Source organism: Mirounga angustirostris, unplaced genomic scaffold (assembly GCF_029215605.1).
Source record: "Mirounga angustirostris isolate CCGP_5_RB_7025 unplaced genomic scaffold, mMirAng1.0.hap1 SCAF_1, whole genome shotgun sequence".
Taxonomy (NCBI): Eukaryota; Metazoa; Chordata; class Mammalia; order Carnivora; family Phocidae; genus Mirounga; species Mirounga angustirostris.
In genome coordinates this window covers 149311595-149332086 of record NW_026991709.1, presented here as the reverse complement: position 1 = coordinate 149332086, position 20492 = coordinate 149311595, and the positions used below count along the sequence as shown (strand labels likewise).

The following is a 20492-nucleotide window of genomic DNA, read 5'->3' as shown; positions in this document are numbered from 1 at the left end:
AATTTTGTCAGTGGGTCTCCCTTTAAGCTTACTCTTGTGTCCTTTTGACAAGAATCCTTTAGTCTTTGGTTACCTCCTAGTTTTTTGGTTCAAGATTTCCTGGGATCACATTTATGTTGCTTTTCCCAGACCCAGAATCAGCCAGTACTCTAAGGGGTTCTGATCTTTGTTAGGAGAAAGGTATTTAGAGAGCATAACTGGGATGTTGGGGATTTCATTGCTACTACGTTGTCATGACTTCAAGTTGTAAGAACTTGGAAATATAGTGTATTAAAAATTGTGATTTGGAATTAGTATTTCCAGTTCAAGTTTAACATTATAGACTTTTAAAACTTTTTAAAAATTATATTTGAATCTCTTTTCTCTTACACAGAAAATTTTGATCCCCAGTATTAACATAATTAATTATGGTGCTTTATCCTGCAGTATGTATACAATTATTTCTGCTCAAGCCCTTAGAATAAAATGTTAAGTATTGCTGATTGCCAACAGCGGGCCATTGTCATGTATAGATTGAACGTTTTGTTATGGTTACCTGAAGGCCCAGCCCATCATGTAGTAAATTACACATTTTGCCAAGGCATGGATTTGGATCATGTGGCAAGATTGGGAGGACCACCCAACCTTCCCATCACTGTGCTTCTTGGTTTTTGTTTGCATACGTATTTTGTGTGGGAGCATGATTTTAGAATTGATAATATTGTACTTCAGTGAACACCTTACTTCCCCAGAGAGGCCGTAAAGGAAAGAGAATAGGCTCTAGAATTAATTCCACCTTTCCTACTTAACAGGTTTATGTCATTGGGCAAACTATTTAAACTCTTTGAACCTGTTACCTTTCTATCAAATGGCGATACCTTTCTATATTTTACAGTATTGGGGTGTAGTAAATGAGGTGACATATGTCAGGCATCTGTCATTTTGCTGACATGTAGATGCACAAGAAATTTAGCCATTAATAATAATCCCTTGTTATTTGATGCTTTTCAGTGTAGCCAGAATCACCTTTTTGTTTCAATCCCATTAGTGACACACTGGAGAAACTGGATGGCTTTGTTAAAGGCCCTGTTCATATGATGGTTGGAATCCTTGCTAACACCAACCACCTTTCAAGATGGTGGTCAAGCATGGTTCTTTCAGTATGGACAGATATGGGAATATTAGGTAATACTGTATCTTTCATTATTGATCACCTATAGCTTAATTTTCTTTATTTGTAATTTACAAAAATGTATAATACAAAGTTTTTAATGTTTTGCTAACAAGTCCTCTGATGAATAGGAATACATTGTCTTGCTTTATTTCTTCATCCATACCTGTATGCCACCCCATCCTTTCTGCTACTCCTAAGCAGAATGAATGTGTATTTTTTAAAGAATCCCTGTTTTCTCTCTCAGGGAGTATGTATCCTGATCTTAGAAGGGGCAGGACATGTAGCTGGGTGGGATATCTTTTAAATGTACCTCTCTGTCCCTCCTGGTCTTAGGTTTCCTGGGACAGTGCCCAATTTTTCCAGCCCTGGCACTCAGCACATTCCTGGAGGATAATTTTCAAACATGTTCCAGCCATTAACTCTATTTTTAATTACTTATATTTCCATGAGTCAACATAATCTTATATCTAAACCTTTTAAGATAATAAGAATTGACATCCTTTTTTAGGTAAATGAAGCCTTGCTTTTTTAGTTATAAAGTGAGTAAACATTTAAACTGAAGAGATACATTAAACACTTTTTAGAAAACAAAAGTTAGAACTAAGCACAACTGTAAAATATTCTTAAAATATGGAGAAACTGCCAAGATCTAGAGCTCAGTTAAAATTCCATTTATCAAATACTTATTGATCACCAATACTTTGGTGAATCATACTGTTAGTTCCTTGCTCTTATGGGCTTCATAGGTAATAAGGAAGAGTTACAGTTAAATAATTATAAGTACGTAGAGAACCAGGAAGAAGTACCAAGTGCCATGGGAACAGGTACCAGGAGAATGTAACCTTACGGAGGGAGAATGGATACAGTGGGGTTAACAAAGACATCCCTCAGGAGGTGATGTTCAGCTGAGACCTGGAGAATAGGTCATAATTAGCCAGGTGAAGTGGGAGGTGGGGGTGGTATCAAGGGAAAGATGGGGGAAGTGATCCAGATAGAGGGAACACTGTAGAGAAGGTTCTGGAGGCAGGATGGAGAAATATGGTGTGAACTGATTGGGACCTACACTTGGAGCCGAAAGAGTAAGAGGAGAAGACCATTGATAAGGAGGGGCTTCCTTTGAGTAATTAAATAATATAAATATTATACCAGAGTTAACAGACGTATGTTTAGGCGACCTTCTTTCACATCAACTTTTTTAGCCAAAATATTTAAAACAAAAGCATATTTTTCATTTAGCAACATTGCACTGATGTAGAATTTAATAAACTAATTAAATCGTAAACTGAATTGCAACTCTCACTCTTATACCTATCAAGCAGTGGGCATAGTGGTTAAAGTAAGTTTAGATTCAGTGTGTCACAATCATAGTCATTTCTTACTGCTTCCTTGTTGCGATATTCCTCTGTGAATTAAACTGTGATATTGAATATTGGAATTTATTAGCATAGGAAGTTAATCTTCAGAAATTAGAAGCAATTCTGATCTAATTAGTTATTTCTGCAATTTATTAGTACCAAACTGCAGTTTAAGAGTTTTATTTTTTTTTAATTTTATTTTTTTTAAAGATGTTATTTATTTGACAGAGCACAAGCAGAGGGAGAGAGAGGGAGAAGCAGGCTCCCTGCTGAGCAAGGAGCCTGATGTGGGACTCAATCCCAGGACCCTGGCATCATGACCTGGGCCAAAGGCAGCCGCTTAACCGACTGAGCCACCCAGGCATCCCTGCAGTTCAAGAGTTTTAGAAATCAAAGTAATTAAAGTTTCTGAAAGGAGAAGAGAGAGGATTACCTATAGGACTTAGAGGCATGAATTGTGGCATTAAAGAAACCTAATTTAAATTCACTCTCTTAGTGAATTATTTGTTGTTTAGGGATGCTCTCAACTTTGTCATCATCCAAGACATAAAAAGTATGGGAACTTCTTTAATCTAAGCAGGACCCAGATAAAATACCTGGTATTAATAATAGTGACCAATTTTGGTTGTTCAAGCAACAGTGGAGGGGCATGTCTGTTTGAAATGGAATACTCAGCCCAAGCAAATTTTGTGGCCTTTGAAACCTTGCATGGCTCAGGAAAACACAAATAAAACCCAGTGGCTAAATACTGATTAAATCTTCTTGGCAGAAATTCTAGTAACCAAAATGAGCTAATTTTGGATTCCAAAGAGTGTTTTTTCATAAACGTCAACTGAAGAAATGAACATGTTGACTGAGTAACTTGAGCTGTAATTATGAGACTAACAAGTGTCTAAACCAGCAGCTGTTCTGCCACTTTTTCAATATTATTTTAATATTTAGTAATGATTTTCTTGGGCAGTTAAAGTTTTGCATTGCTTTTTAAATGTTCTGTGCCATGGGCTAGGAAAGCAGACATGAGATGGATTTTTTGAAATAGGTGTCTATATTTTAAATTTTTGCTTTGTGACTGAATTTGTACCCATTCCTTCTTGTTTTCTGTTCTCCTGCTTTTACTCTGAGAAATGCTTAGATTTCAGTGGACAGTGTTCATCAGGTAGCCAAGTTTGTTAAAATACATCTTCTTGGGCTCACCTTAGATCTCTTGAATGACAGTCTGCAAGATCTGGAAATCTGCATTTTTAACCAGTTCGCCAGCTAATCCCTTCATGTGTTAAAGTTCGAGAACGGATTATCCCCCCAGAATATTTCTTTCAGATTGTGCCCAGGGACATAAGATTGTGTGTGCTATTATAGCCTTCTCTCATTATTCCTACTTTTCCTTAGGTGTTAATTGAATCATCCAGCGGTAGGTAATCTACAGTCTTCTTTTACTTAACATACTTTACCTTCACATTTCTTCGTTGATAGGAAGAGTTCTATGTAATTTTGATATTTGAGGAAGGAGGATTGTAAGCACCATCATCATGTTAGATGCTACAAGATGCTGAAGAAATCAAATGGGAAAAAATGGGTACCTTCCAGGACCAAGATTTGTCAGTTAAAGATCAAGGTCTTAGTGACATTAATTATCCCTCCACCTATAAGGGAAGACTGAAATGGAAAAGAAACTGTATATAAGAAGAGGGGACTTCTTGGGGCTCTTGGGTGGCTCAGTCAGTTAAGTGTCTGCCTTTGGCTCAGGTCATGATCCCAGAGTCCTGGGATTGAGCCCCACATCAGGCTCCCTCCTCAATGGGCAGCCTGTTTCTCCCTCTCTACCGCTTGTGCTCTCTCATGTGCACGCGCTCCCTCTCTGTCTCTCTCTCTCAAATAAATAAAATCTTAAAAAAAAAAAAAAAAAAAAGGAGAAGAAGGGACTTCTTTCATAGCTTATTCAGAATGTCTGTCCTGGACATAGACTGGAGATGTGCCCTGCTCTAATTTCCCTGTTGATCATTGATGATGTGAAATCATTAAAAATCTTTTACGATTTTAAAAAGGAGTTCGTGGCTCAAACTCTTTAAAAATACAGATCTAATAGCTTTCTATATGCCCTAAGTCTCTATTGCTCCATTTTTTTGATCCCCCAGACTGGAAGTTCCCAGAAAGTCAGCAGTTATACCATGTGTATCTTGACATATTTTGTGGTACCCAGATCTAGGTCTCGCATATATGGCCAAATTGTTGAATAGATAAATTGTGTTAATTTTTAATTCCTAGTAGGAATTTCTCCCTTTGCATTCCTTATTTTAGGTACTCTTTACTACAAACATGTAATTCAGCTGGCATTTATTTATACAAATGTCTTCTTACTAAGCAGTTCTGCGAAGCCTGGATTTCTCAGGAGAACGAAACATACGACCTGTTGGTATAGTCACTTTGCTTTGGGGACTAATATGTGATTGATTAAACTAAGCAGAACAAAATGTCTCCTTTAGGCCTCTCCCTATGTGAGTCACAGTTTTGTGAATCCCAGCAATAAAGAGGGGAAAGTGTGTATTAATGTATTTGAAAACGCCACCTGGAATCTGGAGCCTTCCTGGTTCATTGTCTCCAGAGAGTACACTGCTTGTTTCCTGCAGGACATGGGAAATGGCAGTGGCCTGGCTTCTAGAGAGGGGGGAGGAATTTGGGCATCTTCTTCCTCGATAAATGAACTTTCAACCAGTTTTCCTGATTTCAGCCCTTTTCTTCAATCCCCTCTAACTTCCCCTTAGGTAGACCTTGCTGAATGTGCTCTAGAGGGATATGCTGTTTCCTCACTGGCACACGCCTCCACAGGCATCGAAGTTTCAGATCGCTCTACTCTGCTTAGTTAGTTAACTTGTTCTGTTTTCCTTCCTCCAAAAAATGATTGTTGTCTCTCTTCTTTATCTTCTTTGTTTTCTTTTTTGTCCTAGATTTATGCCTTTTTTAAAATCAAGTTTATCAAATTCGTGGATTTCAAATGGGAGCTGAAGTAAATGTGTGTGTTTTGAAGGATTCCATCTAGATCCTTCTTTCCATCTATTCGGAAGTACATTTTTTTCTTGTTTTTCTTGTAAGTCTGTGAAATAAAAGCACCCACTAGGGCAAGTTTTCAGCATAAGCGTGTGTTTTAATTTTATTCTTGATCGAGGTCTTGTGCCAAGAAATGGAAATCCAATCTTTTCTGTGCCATTTATGTTATATTCTACTTCTTGGCACAATTTCTGGTATCAGAGATTATTTTGTTTTGGTTCTGTGATCTTTATGGGCCATATGCTGCCAGAAATCTTATGAATCTCTAGTAAACTTTTTTTGATTATAATAATTAGTTATGGTAGTCAGCATTCTATGATTTTAATTACTGCGTAGGTGTCTTTTCCCTCTCTCCCTCCAGTTTTTAGTCAGAGCATTATTTCTGATCTGGGGAAGAATAGAAGGGATAATACATCTGGGCTATTATTGAAAGAGAACTGCCATTTTTATCCTTTTCATTTTTTTCTTGCCTTACCTATTTTATTATTATTAACCTGAAGAATAATTTTAACCCTTAAGTTGATTTGCGTATACATGTGATCTTTACTTGTCAAGCGTTTCTTCTGTAATTTGACCTGCATTGCAATTGTATTTTTATATATTTATTCGTATAATGTTGCATAATCTGATCCAGTGTTGGAAACCTAAATTAGTTTGTGGTATCTTACACTAAAGTGTTATTGATGGGTATGATTTACCTAGGTATTCTTCAGATGTGGTTAAAAATCTTACCTTTTCCAGATTCTTACTGTAAAAGTCTAAAGGAAATGCTGGGGTAACACTGCTATTTGGATATTAGGCTGCTTTCTGTTTTAGATTGCAATGAAGAATAAATTATTAATTTTAAAGTTCTGTATTTCCTTGTGTTTGCTGTTTTTTCCTTTCCTACACCATTAAGTTTATGAAAAGGCTTACATGTGGTTTGATTTCAAAATGGCTCTGAATTGTATTGGATGAGTCAAAAATTTATGGCAAATTTTGTCTTGTGTTTTCAGGTTCTGTTCTAGATATTATTAAGCACATTGTGGCAAAGGGGGAGCACAAAAGTGGAGTCCTAGATGAACCTACCATTGCTACAATACTCAAAGAAGTGCTGGAAGGGTTGGAATACCTGCATAAAAACGGACAGATTCACAGGTACGGAAAAGACAACACTGCTTTTTTTGAAAATGCAGTGGTAGTTGTGCTGTCATTTTGTTGAGACCATTCCCCATTCTTCTGCAGAATTGATCATAATCTCTGAGTGTTATCATGGCTTTTTGGATCACTAGTTTCAGCACATTGTGGTTAGGGCTTTAATTACCCAGCTAGCAAGTATTTAAAAAGTAACAAATATTTTAGTCGAATTGGAAAATAAAAAAACAGGGAAAATTCATCATTTCCTGTCAGGAGGCAATCATTGCAATCACTAATGACATTTTGTAATATTTCTTACCAGTTTCTTGTATATGCTTAAAAGATATTTAAAACTATGTATGATTTTGTCTGTTGCTTTTATTGTTTTCTTTATATTTTACCTTGAGTATTTTCTCAAATTATTAAAAGCTCTTTGTAAAATAACTTTTTATTAAGACTTTTTTTTTTTTTAATGTAAAAAGCTATGTATCATTCATGGTCCAAGTACTCATGGCTGTCTCTATCTATTCAGTCCCTGGGTAGAGATAACAAGAATCCAAATGGTGTTGGATTTTGTGCTACCCAAATCTGTTTAATCCCTGGATTTGGTTTTCCTTCCTATCAGGCAATCTTTTCAGTCATTCTTAAGGATAGTCTCACTGTATATAAAAATTTGCTGTTGACAGTGCTTTTCTCTCAGCAATTGAAAGATGCTATATTACTTAATTCTGGCCTCCAGGGCTTCAGATGAGAGGTCTATCATTTGAATTGATGTTCTAGTATGTTATTTTTCCCTGGCTTCTTTCAAGATTTTTTTTTGTCTTTGGTTTTCTGAAGTTTAATTATGATTTCTTGGTGTGGATTTCTTCAGGTTTATTCTGTGTGGGGTTCCCAAACTTAGCGAGTCCATAGGACTTTGCCTTTTACCAAGTCTGGAGAGTTTTCAGCCATTATTATCTTTGGGTAGTTTTTCAATCCATTTTTTTCCTCCTCTTTTTATGGGCCTCTGATAATACAAATGTTAGCTATTTTGTTATTGTACAGTAAGTCCTTGAAGCTCAGCTCAATTTTTGTCATCCTGTTTTTTTTCTCTGTTCAGATTGAGTAAATTCTCTTGATTTGTTCTCAAGGTCTGATTCTGTCCTTTGCATTCTGCTCTAGAACCCACTGAGTTTTTTATTTCAGTTATTGTAATTTTTAAGATAATTTGGTTCTTTTTTATAGCTTTTCTTTGCTGAGATTTTCTGTTTTTAATTTGCTTTGATAATCCCAAACTGCATGTTGAAGCCTTTTTTTTTCAAATAAGTCAATTTTAATAAGATCCTCTACACAGACATTTGCTACTGAAAACTGAAATAGCACAAAAAAATTTTACTACCATTTTTTAAAACCAGAAAATCTAGCATACACACCTGCCCTAATCGTACTCTAACCAACCACCCAAAGTTTTCTGTGTATTCCTTCTGCACAAGTTACTTGGCTTCTAATTTTTGATGTTAGGTCTTATCTTAATGACTTCAGGCCTCTCAAACACACAGGCAACACTCAAAACCTGTTAGTGCTTCCTTAGGTCAAATCAAAAGGTGGAAGTATACTGAAGTCATTCAAATGCAAACTACAGGATTCCTCACACATTACTGGTGTGAAGGTAGAAAAGATACAAATCTAAAGAAAGACCTTATAATATCATAGATTACCAAAATATTATACAGTTTGCCCTAACATAGAGCAGCTTTCCTAAGCTGCTGCAAAATGATCCTAAAACCCTAGCAAGAAGAAACAGTACAAGAAAAAGTTTATGTTTATGTTGGCTCCACGTCATAATTATTCTCCATACTGGTTTCCTCAGAAAGATCTTTATGATACAGGCAATAATGACAGCGACATCAAAATCTTTCCACTCTTGATTCACCCTCCTCAGTTTCCTTCTGCTGTAGATCTTTTTGAAGCTGGGACTCCGGGTTGAGGTAGCGCTGGTATTGAATCATTCGAATCATCCTTGCCATCCTTTCTTTCTGAGCAGTTAACACAATCCTTACTCCAGTCCTCCTCCCGTAACTACTAAGGATGCACTCATTCAGCCCCTGTGGTTTCTTCTCTCTGTTCTGCTGTTAGGGTGGATATTCTGGTAGAGGGGAAGGGAGTTTGATACTAGAGTCGAGAGTCAATTTACCAAGGTTCTTTGTTAATACTTCGGAGATAGTTTGAGAGGCACCTGAGCCTTCCTGGGAATTCTCTTCACTGGGCATCTGAGATGATCCCGGGGCCCATGTTGGGTAAAGCTGCTTTGGCGAATCCTTTGGAGGCCTAGTCACAGACCAAAGCTCCTCCTAGATCTTCGGGGTCCAGTGGGAGGTGATGCTCAAGACTCAGCTTGTAACGAGATAGCCTGGAAAGAACTTTATAGCCCAGAAAGAGTGAGAAAAACTCAAACTACAACAAAGTGTGGAGTGGTAAGAGAAAGAACAGACCTGTTGAAGCCTTTTTATAGTGGCTGCTTTAAAATTCTTTTCAGGGACGCCGGGGTGGCTCAGTCGGTTAAGTAGCTGCCTTTGGCTCAGGTCATGATCCCTGGGTGCTGGGATCGAGTCCCGCACTGGGCTCCTTGCTCAGCGGGAAGCCTGCTTCTCCCTCTGCCTGTGGCTTCCTGTGCCTGTGCTCTCTCTCTCTCTCTCTCTCTGACAAATAAATAAATAAAATCTTAAAAAAAAAATAAAATTTTTGTCAGATAATTCCAAGATCTGATTCATCTCAGTGTTGATGTCAGTTAATTGTCTTCTCTTATTAAAGTTCTTTCTGGTTCTTGGTATGAGGAGTGATTTTTTAATTGTATCCTGGATATTTTGGATATATGTTAAGAGACTCTTGATCCCATTTAAATATATATATTAGCAGGTATTTACACTGTTTGGGTTTAGTATACAAGTCTCGGTCTACTTTGGTGGGCTGTAGTTCATGTGACAGTTTGAGTTTTAGGGCCCCTACAGTGCTGTTCTGTTTTGTTTTGTTCACCGGGCACTGCTGGAGGTCTCTACTCAATCCCTGCTGATACAGCCATTGAGAGCAAAAGTGCACGTCCCCAGACCTGGTGCTGCTAGGTGGAAGGTGGGAGATAGATGCTGTACCTGTGGGTCTGTGAGCACTTTTGTGGGTCTACTGTGTGGTCCAGGCCTCTTGGTGCCAGTGGGGCTCCCATTCATTCTCTGATGGTATTGCCTGTGGGGATGAAGGCGTTTGTCGGAGCCACCTTTTGCTGCTGGGTAGAGAGTTGGGAGACACTGGGCCTGGGTTGTCCTTTGCCACTGTGTGGAGGGCCGGGAAGTGCTGGGCCTGGGTTGTTCTCTGCAGCTAGGTAGCAGGCTGGGAGTTAATGGCCAGGCTGTTGGTGCTGCTGGTGTGGGCAGTATGGGCCTACCTGCTGCAGTGGATGTGGGGTGGAGAATGGAGTTTCCCATTTGGTTCTTCATTTAAACCTCTGGTTCTGGCATAGTGGGCCAGCCTGTAACTCCAGCTATGGGGTCCTTTGCTAGGTCTGTGCTGCGAGGTTGCCCCTTTCTTGCTCCTTTGGCCACAGAGAACAGGCTTGGAGGGTGTTTTTTTTTTTCATTTTGTTTTTGTTTTTGTTTGTTTGTCATCTATGCCTCTTGATGCTAGTCCCCAGTCCAGGATATGTTGGATTAAAAGAAAACTCAGAGAAGTCGTATAGTGCTCTTTGAAAGTGGACTTGGAGGGGCGCCTGGGTGGCTCAGTTGGTTAAGCGACTGCCTTCGGCTCGGGTCATGATCCTGGAGTCCCAGGATCGAGTCCCGCATCGGGCTCCCTGCTCAGCGGGGGGTCTGCTTCTCCCTCTGCCCTCTGCCCTCTTCCCTCTCGTGCTCTCTGTCTCTCATTCTCTCTCTCTCAAATAAATAAATAAAATCTTTAAAAAAAAAAAAGAAAAGAAAAAAAAAAGAAAGTGGACTTGGATTAATGTAAATGTTTATAGCAAACTCTAGGGCAGCCACTAAAAAAGGAAAAAAGAATTGACATGCTGAGAGGAGAGGAAAACGGAATCATGTAAAATGCTCAGTTAAAATCAAGGCAGAAAAAAGGTGGAAGATACAACAAAATTGTAATCTTAAAAATCACCTACCTTTAAGGAACTAGAAAAAAAATAACAAACTAAGGCCAAAGTTAGCAGAAGGAAGTAAGTAAAAAGATCAGAATAGAAATACATGAAATACAGATGTTTTGGATGTGACACTAATAGCAGAGGCAAGAAAAGAAAAATTAAACAACTGGGACTACACCAAACTAAAAAGCTTCTTCATGGCAAAGCAGACCATCAACAAAATAAAAAGGCAACCTATGGAATGGGAGAAAATATTTGCAAACCACATTATCCAATAAGGGATTAATATCCAAAAATATACAAGGAACTCCTACACCTAGAGACAAAAAACCATAAATAACCTAACTAAAAATGGGCAAAGGCTCCAAATAGACATTTTCCCAAAAAAACGATACACAAGAAGAAGTACATCACTAATCCTTGGGTAAATGTAGTCAGAACCACACTAAGATACCATCTCACATCTGTTAGGATATCTGTTTTCAAAAAGACAGAGGTAACAGATTTTGGATAAGGATGTGGAGAAAAGGGAACTTTAGTGCACTGATGGTGGCAACGTAAACTAGTGCAGCCACTGTGGGAAACTATGGAAGTTCCTAAGAAAATTAAAAATAGAATTACCATAGGATCCAGCAATTCCACTTCTGGGTATATACCCAAAGGAAGTGTGAAATCACTGTGTCAGAGCCAAGCTATGAAAACGACCTAAGTATCCATCAATGGGTAAATAGATAAAGATGTAAATTATTATTATTCAGCTGTTAAAAAAAAAGAAGGAAATCTTGCAGTTTGTGACAACATGGATGAACCTGTAAGGCATTATGCTAAGTGAATTAAGCCAGACAGAGAAAGACAAATACCGTATGGTATCACTTATAAGTAGAATCTAAAAAAAAAGTTGAATTCATAGAAACAGTAGAAAAGTGGTGTCCGGGGACTGGGGGGTCGGGGAAATAGGGAGACATTGGTAAAAGGGTACAAACTCAGTTATAAGATGAATAAGTTCTGCTAAGAGAGTAGAACTTAAATGTTCTCACCAAAAAGTAAATATGTGAGGTGACAGGTGTTAATTAACTCGATGGCGAGAATCCTTTCCCAGTGTATACATATATCAGACCATCACATTGTAACATTTTAAATATCTTACAACTTTGTCAGTTAATACCTCAGTTTAAAAAAAAAAAAATCACCTACTTAACCCTAATCCTTCAGCAAATAGATAAGCAAAGACCCAGAAAAGTAACTGATTAAAGATCAGGCAACTGGGACGCCTGGGTGCCTTAGTTGGTTAAGTGTCTGCCTTCGGCTCGGGTTGTGATCCCAGGGTCCTGGGATCGAGTCCCACCCACATCGGGCTCCTTGCTCAGCAGGAGCCTGCTTTTCCCTCTGCCTGCTCTCCCTGCTTTTTTTTTTTTAATTTAATTTTATTATGTTATGTTAATCACCATACATTACGTCATTAGTTTTTGATACAGTGTTCCGTGATTCATTGTTTGCATATAACTCCCAGTGCTCCATTCAATATGTGCCCTCTTTAATACCCAACACCAGGCTAACCCATCCCCCCACCCTCCCCCTGCTTCTCCCTCTGCCTGCTCCCCCTGCTTGTGCTCTCTCTCTTGCGCTCTTGCTCTCTGTGGTCTCTCTTTCTCTCAGATAAATAAATAAAATCTTTTAAAAAAAAAGATCAGACAACTATCAAGTGCTAAAACTGAGGTTTTAAGGAATAATCAGAATATGGAGGGGAAAAAAAGCAAGGTATCTCCCCACCCCCATCACACACACATACATACAAACTTTTAATTAGGTTATTCTGAGAATAGCATTATTTTAAAGAAATTATATCAGTGAAATCAGCCCATTTATAAAAGGTATCTTACTCTAGGAAAAAATAAATAATGCTTTCTAGTTGTCTAAATTTTCCAACCAGCTTACATCTTAACAAAGAAAAATGAACTCCTTATGGTAATGAAGCAGAACAGTTGACTCTAAGGAATAATATATAAACTAGAAATCTTGGAAACATTGAAGGCATATTCTTCAGACAATAGGATTTTTCATCTCAAATTATATCCATTTGTTTCATACCTAGTTAAAATAATGTGTTAACAGATGACTGAAAAAGGGCATGACCAAAGAGTAAACATTTGGGAATATATTTCCTGCACTGTCAAAAGGAAAAGGTGCCCTGAAAAACAGGATTCCCATCCTCTGGATAGTGGTAACCCTATGGATACATACCTTGATACTAGCAATAAACATAATTCAGTTACTGCCTCAGTTCTGATTTCACGTTCAGGCAATCTTCGAGAAAAAAAATGTGCCAGAAACTGCTAATTGGCCCCTAGCGTGTCTCCTCTTCTTTTTGAATTATAAAAACATGACATTTTTACCGGGCATATGACCATCCAGAAGAAAGGCGACATTTCATAGCCTCCCATGAGGATCAGATACAACTGTGTGAATTTTTTTCTAGCCACTATGATGAGAACAAAATGTATATACTACTTCAAAGTTGTTCCCTTAACAGGTTTTGTCAACCCCCAGCCCTACTGACATTTGGGCTGGACAGTGCTTCGTTGCAGGGGCTGTTCTGTGCATTGTAGGATATATTTAGCAACATCCCTGGCTTCTACCCATTGCATGTCAGTAGCTCCTCCCCCGTCAGTGTGACAACCAAAGATGTCTCCAGACATTGCCAAATGTCCCGAGAACCACCGCTAATACAAAGTGGCATAACCTCTATTTCCCCTTTCCTTCCTTCCATTGAAATGTGGATGTGGTGATAAGCCATCTTGGACTACGTAACAAGAACTTAGGGATGTTAGAACAATAAAATAGAAGGAGCCTGAGTCCCTGATTCTGTGGAGTCACCATGCTGGACTGATGTCACTTATGCCTAGACTATTATATGAGAGAAAAAAAACAATCTTCTGCAGCCATGTAGATCATCAGGGATTGACAAACCCACAAGTTAAATCCAGCCTGATGTCTGTTTTTTGTAAAAGCAACAACGTAACAGTCATGCCCATTCATTTACAGATTCTCTGTGGCTGCTTTAAAGCACTATGAAAACAAAGTAATGGTGACAGAGAGTGTCTGGCCCACAAAGCCTAAAATATTTACTCTCTGGCCCTTTAAGAAAATGTTTGTTGACCTCTGGTGTAGATAATAACAAGCATTCACTGAAACGTGAGTGCTATATAGTATTCTAAGTGCATCCTGTATGTTAGCTCATTTAATCTTTACAGTTACTTTTATGAGGTAAGTACTCTCTCATCCCCATTTTACAGATGAGGAAACCAACGCAGAGAGGTAAGTAATTAGCCAAAAGTCACCCACCTAGTGACATAGCTGGGCCCAAATTTAGGCAGTGTGCTTCTAAAACCTGCTAGGAAAGAAAGATTGTGCTAATCCATGAAGCTGGGTACACATTAGTTTAATATCAGTTACATTTTTTAGTTACTAACTCAGTAGAATTTAGATCTGTCACTGGGGTCATTTTCTTTAAATATCCTCTGTGTTGTCTTTTATTTAATATATCCAGTCCCTATTTTAAAAGTCGAAATCTTCACTTCAGAACACAGATAAAAGTATGTTCTTTATCCTAAAACTTTATATATACAGACTGTATATAGTTAAAGGAAATTAACCCAGAATACACATTAAGGTCACTGTCTTTTTTAGAAAGCAATGAAGAGATTCGTATCAAGTTCAGGCAAAAATTCAGTCTCTGCTCAGTTTTGTATGACCGTAACATCTACTTTGAATATACATCAGCCCTTGTTTAGCTAAATGAGTAAAAAAGCCAGAAAAAATGCTGGAAGAAATAAGGGCCCAAAACTTCCAAATCATGAACCATGATGAGGACGAATACAAAGGGATCTGTGAGTAGACACACTGTAGTTACACTGTTGAAACCTAAACAGAGTATCTTGAAAGCAGTAAAATTTGGAAAACAACTCATCATGTAGGGGGAGTGGGAAAGACTAATTGTTTGTGTCTCCTTAGAATTCATATGTTGAAACCTAATCAGCATTGTGCCGGTATTTGGAGAGGTGGGGGCCTTTGGAATGTGATTAAGTCATAAGGGTGGTCCGCCCTTATGAATGGGCCTGTCCTTATAAAAGAGACCCCAGAGAACTTCCTTGCTTCTTCTGCCATGCAAAGACATAGGGAAAAGATGGTCACCTTTGTCAGAAGGTGGAAGAGTGTCAGTAATGTATCCTCCACACTGAGAAGGCACCTTGAGACCGAAAAACAACACACACCGCTCCATACTGTTTACACGGTTTTATTTGGGGTAACTTACTGATAGGGGGATTGTATGGACTGACAATCCAGGCAGCTATGCAACTATTCTCTGGCCCCATTCTCCATCTAGTCCAGATCTTAAACCACAGTTTTTATAGTGTGAGGGGCATAGGGGTGGTATCGAACGGTAGCTATCTAAAGGGGCACCTTCTGTGTGCGTTACTTTAGGGAAGATCAGAACGAGCCTTCCCACATCCAGTCAGGGCGTGCATTAACCTCCACACGGTCTGGAACACGTGGCTCCGAGGGAGGTCATTGTGCAGGCATGGACAAAAATGGGGGGCTAAAGATGGAGTCTGTGTTGTCAGCACCCCTACACCTGTGAACCAGGAAGTGGATCCCCACCAGACCCCAAATCTGCCATTGCCTTGATCTTGGACTTCCCAGCCCCCAGAACTGTGACAAATAAATGTTGGTTGTTTAAGCCACCCAGTCTGTGGTATTTTTGTTAGAGCAGCCTGAACAGAACAAGGTAAGACAGTAGCGATATGATTGATTATTCCTGTCAGAACAGTGGAAGCCAGAGGTTATGAGAAGGAGCCCTACAGTCCAACAACCCTTTAGGATTCTTATCTTCCTGGTGAATTATTCCTATTTTTTAAATTATATAATGGTCCTTTTCATTCCTAGAAATGCTTTTATATTAAAGACAATTACATCTTACTTTAATATGGCTACAGTAGCTTACTTTTGCTAAGCATATCTTTCACTGTGGCTCATTTTTTTCTAGGGTCCTGATTTTATGAAGGGGTCTCAATTCTACTCTCAACCTTAAACTAGTCCAGTGCCATGTTTTCTGTTTAGGGGTGGGTTTTAAAACCTGAAGTGCCTAGCCATTTGTCTTCTCTCTCCCAAGGCTTACTGCTCTGGGTCTTAAGTGTCCCTTTCATTTCTGAAACTTGAGGATTTCCTTGTCTTTATTTCATGTTCAGCTATGTGACAATTTCCCTTCCTAATTTATCCAGCATTTCTTTGTACCAGGGGAATGATGGGTTTTGCAGCAAAGTCCTGGGCAGTAGTGATGAAAGACTGTTTGCCATGTTGCTGGAATGGATTCTCTATCTCACACTTTAAATCAAACTCTCATCCTTGGCTGCATATTGGAATCACCTGGGAAACTTCAGTAAATACTGATTCCTGGATCCATTGCAAGAAATTCAGTTAGTTGGTCTGAGATGGGGCATTTGCATTGGGGCTTTTAAAAGCTCCCCAAGTGATTCTAATGCAGCCAAGACTGAGAACCCCTGCTTACACTTCAGCAGCAACAACTCTTAGCTGTGAGTTACGCTGAGACTTCAGCAGGTGGTGGTCTTACTGGGAAGCAACTGGACCTATTTAGTAGCTTTCTCCACTCCTCATCTTTATTTCCAGCCCATTTGTGTGTTAGCCTGGTGGATCGGGTCAGATAATTTTCCTCCATCTTCACTGTGTTCCCCACTGACCCTCTAGGCTTTGGAGGTTTTAACTGGGGTGAACAGGTCTCTGAATTAGACTTCTCCTTTTCTCTCTGTATCTACCTACTCCAATATTTTTCCCGTTAAAGAGGTCAGCTCTAACAAACGTTGGCTCGTTAGTTTAAGATGCCTAAGTGTAGTGTATTTTCCAACTTTCATTTTGATTCATTGCTGGTCTTGACCTTTTTCAAGTTTTCCACAAACTCTGCCTATTGATGAGTCAAAAATGTCATGGGCAGTAACTTGTGCTGTGTGCTAATGAAAAAGTCAAGCATGTCTATGATATTCCTTTTAATTTTACAAGGAATTTGTAACTTTGGTGCAATAGGGACACGTGAGAAATGGCATTAAGCTGTGAAAAAACTCACTGTTCCTATTTAAGTGTGGATGGTGGATTTAACGATTGGGACTGCTGGGTTGCTTGATATTCTTTGTGGCAGAGTAAAAAAGGGTTCTTAAGGACTCTTTTGATTTCCAGATATTTAGTTACAAATCTTTTCCTTGAAAGGTCAGTTGTCCTGTTGGGTAGGAGGATAGACTGGTGTGTTTGATTGTCCAGTGAGCCATTTAGCTTAATGATACTCCTCTGCTTTTATTCCTGGAAGCTGTTCTACAGATTGCACTTTGGTTTCTTTCTTTTCTTTTAAGATTTATTTACTTGAGAGAGAGAACAAGAGCATGCAAGTGTGAGTGGGGGGAGGATCAGAGGGAGAGAATCTCAAGCAGACTCCCTGCTGAGCATGGAGCCCAATGTGGGGCTTGATCTCATGACCTGAGGCAAAATCAAGAGTTGGACGCTTAACCAACTGATCCACCCAGGAGCCCCCGCACCTTGGTTTCAAATGGGAAACAGGAATTGGTTATCTGAGGATTTGATCAGGAAAAGTAGTCACCCAAAGTGCAAGCTCTACTGAAAATGGATTACTCTCTCTTGTCTTACAAAAGACAAAACTTAGGGCGCCTGGGTGGCTCAGTCGTTAAGCGTCTGCCTTCGGCTCGGGTCACGATCCCGGGGTCCTGGGATCGAGTCCCACATTGGGCTCCCTGCTCGGCAGGAAGCCTGCTTCTCCCTCTCCCACTCCCCCTGCTTGTGTTCCTGCTCTCACTATCTCTCTCTCTGTCAAATAAATAAATAAAATCTTTGGGAAAAAAAAAAAAACCAAAAAAGACAAAACTTATGAAACATTTGAATAGGTAATACATATATGTGGCTTAAAAACTGAAAAAGCACAAAATGGTATATGATAATAAACAAATCCTGTCAGTATCAGCTGTGCTAAATCATTTTGATACTATGTACTCTCGATATGACATGATGAAAATGGCACTTTACTTCTGTGGTTTTCCTTCCAAAAATTCATAACACCAGTCTAATCATGAGGAAAATTCCATTAGAGGAGCATCCTATAAAATACTTGACCATTACTCCTCAAAACTGTCAAGGTCATTAAAAACAGGGAAAGTCAAAGAAACTGTCACAGACAAGAGGAACCTAAGGAGACAAAAATTTAATGTGGAATCCTGAATGGAATTCTGGGACAGAAAAAAGACATTAGGTAAAAACTTTAAAAAATCTGAGTAAAGTGCAGACTTCATTAATGCATCAATACTGGTCTCATTAAATGTGGTAAAAGTACCATACAAATATAAGATAGTAATAATGGCGGAAACTGTAAGGTGTAGGGAACTCCTCTGCACGATCTTTTCATTTTCTGTGTAAATCTAAAACTGTTCTAAACAATAAAGTATTCTTTAAAAAGTCTTCTTCCTTTCCTGAACCTCTAGTACCCTAAGTGGTCTAAAGGGAACCACTTCTTGCCATTTTCTTGTGACTCCTTTGAGAGAGAACTTATGCCAATATAAACATAATATATGTAGATTCTTCTTTCTTCTGCTTAAAAAAAAGACAACGGCAACATACATACATAGTATTATCTCACTTAAGAATATATTTGGTGATTTTTCCATATTATCTCATATATTCATTCTATTCATAGTATTTCCTGATATAGATATACCACAGTTTAACTGATCTCCTGTTGTTGAATAGTTAGGTTGTCTTGTTTGACTGGGGGTGTATTAGTTTATGACCCGATTATTTAGAACAGAGTTAGGAGGTGGGAATTGGGGTTTGGGATGGTGGGAAGGGAATAGTCAAGTTGTATTTTGGTATTTAGTTGGATTTATTTATTTATCATTTATTCATTCATTCATTTATTAATTTAATACTCCACTTATCTCTGGAAGAGGATTTGAGGGAAATTGTTTAGTTATTTAAATCTACTTGATGAATATCTTGAGAGATGCCTTCTGTGTACTAATCATAATGCTAAGTAAGTGCAGGTGATACAGAAATCTATTAAGGTACAGGTCCAGATCTTAGCTCCTGGTGAAAGAAACAGCCCCAAGAATATCATCATATTTTTGTAGTCTGTGCGAACACTGTGCTGCCAAAACACAAATGAGGAAGTGACTAAACGATACATTTTGAGTTTTAGATGTCATTCCAGATGAGCTTAAAAGGCAGTTGAAGGTTCATGGTTGACTCAACTTGGATGGTTTTTGTCTTCAAGGGAAGGGAAGGTCCTCAGTTTTCTCCTGTTCATAGTATCTGGAGTCAGAGACTTTATATTGGTAGAGCAGACTTAGCGTGCCTCCACTCTAAGTCAGCCTCTGGGAGAATGTCCTGTAAATTGGTTAGATTCATAAGCAGTGAAGAGTACTCAGTAGCATGATTTCCTTATGCTAAAGTATGCATTCAGGAAAATTATTATATACTGTGGTTCGGTGAAGCTGCTACACACAGTTGTGAAACTATTATTGATTTTTTTCCCAAGGAATGGTTATATCTAAAGATGGAGGAGAAGGCAGGGACAGGGAAAAGGATGAAGTGTTGTGCTTTTCACTGGTTCCTTTTTGTGACAAAGCTTTCCTTCATGAACTAGCCTAGCTTCAAAGACTGGCTCTCTTTTGTTTATTTAATTATATATTTATTTTTAATTACAAAATAAATACATGATTGCATTTCCACAAGATATTCAAACATTTTTTCCCTTGACTCCAATTCCATTCCTTTCCACAGAAGGAACCATTTATTGCTCTCATTTGGTGTATATGGAAAAGGTGTGTGTGTGTGTTTTGCATTAATGGTGTCCTACAAAGTGCACTAGCCTCTTATTTGATTTGTTCACTTAGTAGGATGTATTAGACGATATTTCGAGGCATAACATGTTGATTGACATTATTCCATTTTTATGACTATAACAAAATTAGTTCAGCCTTTTTGCTATTGTTGGCCTGAGTTGTTACGACTTCTGGTTTATTATTACGAACAATGCTGTAGGACCCCCTTGTACATTGTGGGGGTTTCTCTGGGTTATTAAGAAGTGATTTTGCTACTCATAAGATTTAAGGATTTTAAATTTTGCCAGATACTTCTAACGCATTGTTACATGAGAAAAACAAGTTGTAGATTTGAATGGATAATGTCATATCATTTATGTTGGAAGAAAAACCCAGATATGTCACAGGAACATATTCTATTGACTAGACTGGTAATAGTTGAAAACTTTGAAGAAAATACTAGACTTGAGGCGCCTGGGTGCCTCAGTTGCTAAGCATCTGCCTTCGGCTCAGGTCATGATCCCAGGGTCCTGGGATCGAGCCCCGCATCGGGCTCCCTGCTCGGCGGGAAGCCTGCTTCTCCCTCTCCCACTCCCCCTGCTTGTGTTCCCTCTCTCGCTGTGTCTCTCTCTGTCAAATAAATAAAATCTTAAAAAAAAAAAAAAAAGAAAGAAAATACTAGACTTGAGAATGGTGGTCAAAGGGACTTTGGGCTTTTCAGTGATGTTTAGGTTTTTATAACAAGAAGGTGTGCATATCCTGTTTGAATTATAAATAGATAGTTACCCGTAAAAATACAAATATCTTTGAATAATTTATATCTA

The 20492-nt window shown here is 38.6% G+C and overlaps 1 protein-coding gene across 2 annotated transcripts in view; it reads left to right on the top strand.

The window, feature by feature from the left end:
• The window catches only part of OXSR1 (oxidative stress responsive kinase 1), a 93651-nt gene that overhangs the window by 27200 nt on the left and 45959 nt on the right, over positions 1-20492 (top strand). The window contains exons 1-2 of one of the 2 annotated variants that reach the window (XM_064590093.1): positions 924-1164; positions 6546-6687. In XM_064590093.1, the coding sequence (XP_064446163.1) occupies positions 1074-1164; positions 6546-6687 (233 nt within the window). In that variant the 5' untranslated portion in view covers positions 924-1073. Of the gene's footprint in view, positions 1-923; positions 1165-6545; positions 6688-20492 lie in introns of those variants that run through there. The other variant, XM_064590091.1, reaches the window with a different exon arrangement.